Raw genomic sequence first — 5,000 nt, forward strand, 5'->3', positions numbered from 1 at the left:
ACGCATTTGTATATAAATATTTCAAGTCGAGGAATCCCAAAAGACCAGAGTTTTAGCCCACAAGAGACAACAGAGGCGTTCTCTAAAATGAATGAAATCGCCTCACGTTAGCTCCACCAAGATCCTTTGAAATAAGAAAAGTGTTTTGGAAGATTACTGTCGCGATATTTTTTAAACCGCTTAGCGCTGTCATATTTGGTAGTGAGGTAAGGCCTATGGTAGTACTGTGAGCATGAACAACTGCAAGCATAAATATAAGTGTTATGTAAGTGTAATATAAGTGTAAAATAAGTATGATATTAGTAAATAATATAAGAGTATGATAAGAATGTTCATGGCTGTATAAATACTCACATGTGGGTGCGTATTGAATAATGAATGATAAAACATACGTAACTATGATCAGCCAATATGAGTAAAAACACGTAAAAACACAAATATAAGTGTTATGTAAGTGTAATATAAATGTAAAATAAGTATGATATTAGTAAGTAATATAGGTGTAAGATAAGAATGTTCATGGCTGTATAAATACTCATATGTGGGTGCGTATTGAATAATGAGTGATAAAAATAAGTAACTATAATCAGCCAATATGAGTGAAAACATGTGAAAACACGTAAAAACATAAATATAAGTGTAATATAAGTGTGAAATAAGTATGATATTAGTAAATAATATAAGTTTAAGATAAGAATGTTCATAGCTGTATAAATACTCATATGTGGGTGCGTATTGAATAATGAGTGATAAAACATACGTAACTATAATCAGCCAATATGAGTGAAAACACGTAAAACATGTGAAAACACGTAAAAACATAAATATAAGTGTAATATAAGTGTAAAATAAGTATGAAATTGGTAAATAATATAAGTGTAAGATAAAACACCTGTGACAGAGAGGCGGAGAGTTGCCGCTACCACAATCTTCTCCAACTATCGTTTATTATTCTGAGACAACCATGGTGAGTAGAGCAATAAAAACTTGTAGGATGATGCATTGTCATGTCTACTAACAGTAGAATTTTTTCCAGAATAGTTTGTAAGAGTTGATATTTTTATGATAAATGCTGTCCAATAGTAGACGCAACGAGAAGTGGCCGCTAAGGCGGGGTTAGGGAATTTCCCGGTGTTGCCACATCTCTACAGATAACACGACCCGCACGGCTCGCCCACCCACCCGCCCGCTCTCTCTCTCTCTCTCTCTCTCTCTCTCTCTCTCTCTATATATATATATATATATATATATATATAATGTATTTATCCATGGCGGGAACGTGCGTGTGGATGCAATGCTTTCTGAATGCAGTGTGGGGGCGTGGCCAGAGAAGGGATGGAGTGGCAACGTCGCTCTCTCCCGCACATATGCCATGTCCACGACTCGAGGAAACGAAACCTTTAAATAGAAAACATTGTTTTGATTTTTACCTCAGTGGTGGTGTGTGACAAAAAATTATAATATAATTATATGTGGCAACATTATAAAATTATAAAATAAAATTTAAAATAAAATAAAATTATAAAATAATTATAAGTGGCATCGCAGGGGGAATCCCCGTGCTTCACTCTAACGGCCAGTTTTCGATGCAGCGAGTATAGGGGATTGCGATTTTTGAGGCCATCGGCCCAGACGGGTTAAAGGCTCCCAATTCATCCCATTGGTTAGTAAAAGGTGAATCGAGGTACTTAAAAGAGATTTTGTTGCCCTTACCTGCTCAGATGTCCCTCTTATCTATTAGGCAGAATGCCTTAGAATATTTTATTAAAAATTTTGAGAAGTAGACTTATTTTCTGTTCTCTACTAGAATAAAAACGTAAAGACGACACTCAGTAGAAGGAGTTGAACTTTTCCTTCTTTTAAAGGCTTCAAGAATACAAACACGAGATGATGAAGATAAATCAGGACAAGGATTCCCTTGAGAGGCTTTGCTATTCCCTGCGCGACGAAGTGCGGGACACTTCGAATAAAGTGGAAACGATGTCGCAAGACATCGCCGCTCTCGATTCAAACATGAGGGTGCAGGCCAGACTCATGGACGAAAACACGAGAAGACCGGTATGTTTGATACAGACCAAAGGTGCTGAGAAATAAATCAGGATTGACTTTCAGATAAAAAAAATTCTTAAAGTTACAAGAAAGATTAAGGGCTTCGTTTATCAATCACCACATCTTAAAGTCTATTGGTTTCAATCATAAGATTATTCAGCAGTTCAAATAACAACCAAATTAATGCTGATAAACTGCATCTTTTCTTGTTTCCTGGGTTGCTGCTGTGTATCTCCAAAATGGTAAGCAATCTGTTATAGATTGTAAAACACTTAGCACTCGCTGATTTATTGAACACATGTTAAAATTATGAAAAATAAACATTTGCAGTCAATAAATACAAACCCTAATTTTCGAGAGAGTAATTTTGGGGACAACATTGTAATGATTTTTTTCTATTGAAAGGATCATACTTTTTAATTTACTGGAAACAACAATGGCAGGCAGACGAGATGGTGCAAATTTTGTTTACTTTTTCAGCACAACCTGAAGAACCAGCCATCCAACAAGACCGTTAGTGATATGTCGTCAGGAGAGAGACTAGCACTGGAGGGGAAGTGAGTTAGACATCGAGCATGTTTTCTTGGGTTGCGTGCCATTATATATCAGATAACAATTACATGGCCAGGTCGGTGCGTGTTGAATAGAACACGTTCTTCTTAACAATGCTATTTCCTATCACTATCGATTAAACTTGAGCAGCAGTCACTAGAGTGTTATTGATTGCAAGAGGGCATGCAGACCCGCGGAATGGTAACCAAGGGAGCGTCAATGCCGACAACAGTATTAAATGATCAGTAACAATCACTTTAGTAATGAGCTTCCTAGTTCAAGTTTGTTATTATAAACACTAGGTAACTGCAATGCCTACGTATTACCTGCTGCTTAGAAATGCTTGGAGCACAAATGTATCCTTTTTTCTACTCTGCACCATCAGATTATGTAATAATTGTAAAACCTAGTGAACACACTCCGGATATCTTCTGAATATATATATATATATATATATATATATATATATATTTATATTTATATATATATATATATATATATATGTATATGTGTATATATATATATATATATATATATATATATATATATATATAACTTAAGAAAATACCCAATTTAGATCGATTCCTGATCACATTTGCCTCGTCTTTTCAGAATAATCAAATTGAATACAACGGTGCAGGACATAGCAGGACGTCTCAGCGTCGAGAGCAGGAAGAGGGAGAAGATTGAACACGATCTTAATGTCAGGTAGTCACAGCATTATTTGTATGGAAAGAAATCATTATTAGAGGAAATTTTTACCTAATACCTAATCTTTAGCTTTAGTTATTCTCCTTTCTATTTGCTTTATCCAGACTTTACCACCTCTCCCAGTGACTCATTTATTTGGATTAAAGAAAAGCGAGGAAGCCTTCTTTCTTTCTTTTTTATTTACTTGTTTTATCTGTTTACTCATTGATCTATCTGCATATTTATTTATTTATTTGTTCATTTATTTGTTTATATATTTATCTATCTATTTTGTTTATCTTTTATTCACTTATTTATCTATTTATTTATCTATTCATTTGATTATCTATCTAATTATCAGTGCTACTATAGCGTATAGCGTGAGATCTACCTCCCCATAGTACTATAGCGTGAGTTCTACCGCTGCATTATCCATTCCTCATGGATATCACACATTTTCATACATTTATCTTAGCTATAAACACATAATTTGTACATATCCCAGGGATGACTTAGATAGATAATTGGATTTCTAATTCCATTCATATTAAAGGAAGAAAGGTAAAAATAAATATATTATCATATATTTCCTTACATTTATTGTAGCGATACACACTTCGGACATCTTAGGTTAGGTTGTACTCTCTTAAAAAGGCGAGTGTTGCTTCTTCTGACAGAATGACTATTCTGTAAAACTCCTTCAGCAACATTTTGAAGTACTCTTAATCAATGTTAACTAATTTAGGCAGAGGAGGAATCTGATTTATGAGCTCCACTTGCTTCCTTTTATATGGTCAGGTCACGTGGACATGTCACGTTTTTGATGGATTTGGGCAGGTCACATGTTTGATGGACAGGTGTGGGGAGCGTCCCGGAGGAACGCTGGCCACGCGGTAGACTTCAGGTAGCACCTTGGTTGGCGACACATGGCGGTAGACCTCACGCTATTGTAGCACCTAATTATCCATCTATTTGTTTATTTATCTATCATTCTATTCATTTATTGATTGACTTATTTGTTTATTAATTCATCATTCATTCATTTATGAATTTGTTTATTTATTTATCTATTAATTCATTCAGTTGCTTGTTTGTTTAATCCAGGAAACTGGTCCTGCCGGTGATAGCTGGGTCAGAGACCGCTCTCATGAGAAAAATTTGAAATAGAAAAAGTATTGCCTCATGATGGGGTCTGGTTCCATTTACTAATTCCTCAACTATTATCACATAAATACCTGTTTTGTATTAATTCCCTTTTCTTCACCTTTCCCCCTGCCAGGGTAAACGATCTCCTGGAGGAACTGGGTACCACCAAAGTGGAGAAAGATAAGGAACTTCGTGATTTCGATGACAAAATGAAGGTACTACAGAACGGCTTCTCCGTCAGCGAAAAACAACGCATACAAATGGAGATTTCGTCAGTAGCTAACGAGCTCTCGAGAAAGATGGAGGAAAAGTAAGCTCTTCGAAAAATTTGCTTAACCCTTAAAGACGGTGTATCCTTTATGTTTTTCTTCAGCAGGATATCGAATTTAGGGCAAGAGATAATCTCAATCGATTGAGATTCCCTTTGGTCCCAAAGTCGACACTGCTAAAAATAATCGCTTGGTCTTGACCAGAAGAAAAAAAAATGTAGGCATTTTTTTTTTTTTTTTCAGGGACATCAGTATATTCTATGAATAGACATCAACTTAAGTTCAGTTTGACCT

At 35.4% G+C, this 5,000-nt stretch overlaps 1 protein-coding gene across 1 annotated transcript in view; it reads left to right on the top strand.

The window, feature by feature from the left end:
• LOC143022426 (uncharacterized) overlaps positions 1–5,000 on the top strand; it is a 37,987-nt gene that overhangs the window by 10,362 nt on the left and 22,625 nt on the right. Inside the window, exons 2-5 of the mRNA XM_076180643.1 lie at positions 1,866–2,058; positions 2,530–2,606; positions 3,214–3,309; positions 4,571–4,747. Coding sequence (XP_076036758.1) covers positions 1,866–2,058; positions 2,530–2,606; positions 3,214–3,309; positions 4,571–4,747 — 543 coding nt within the window. The remainder of the gene's footprint in view (positions 1–1,865; positions 2,059–2,529; positions 2,607–3,213; positions 3,310–4,570; positions 4,748–5,000) is intronic.

Source organism: Oratosquilla oratoria, chromosome 44, assembly GCF_046742065.1.
Source record: "Oratosquilla oratoria isolate Oo_2021 chromosome 44, ASM4674206v1, whole genome shotgun sequence".
Classification (NCBI taxonomy): Eukaryota; Metazoa; Arthropoda; class Malacostraca; order Stomatopoda; family Squillidae; genus Oratosquilla; species Oratosquilla oratoria.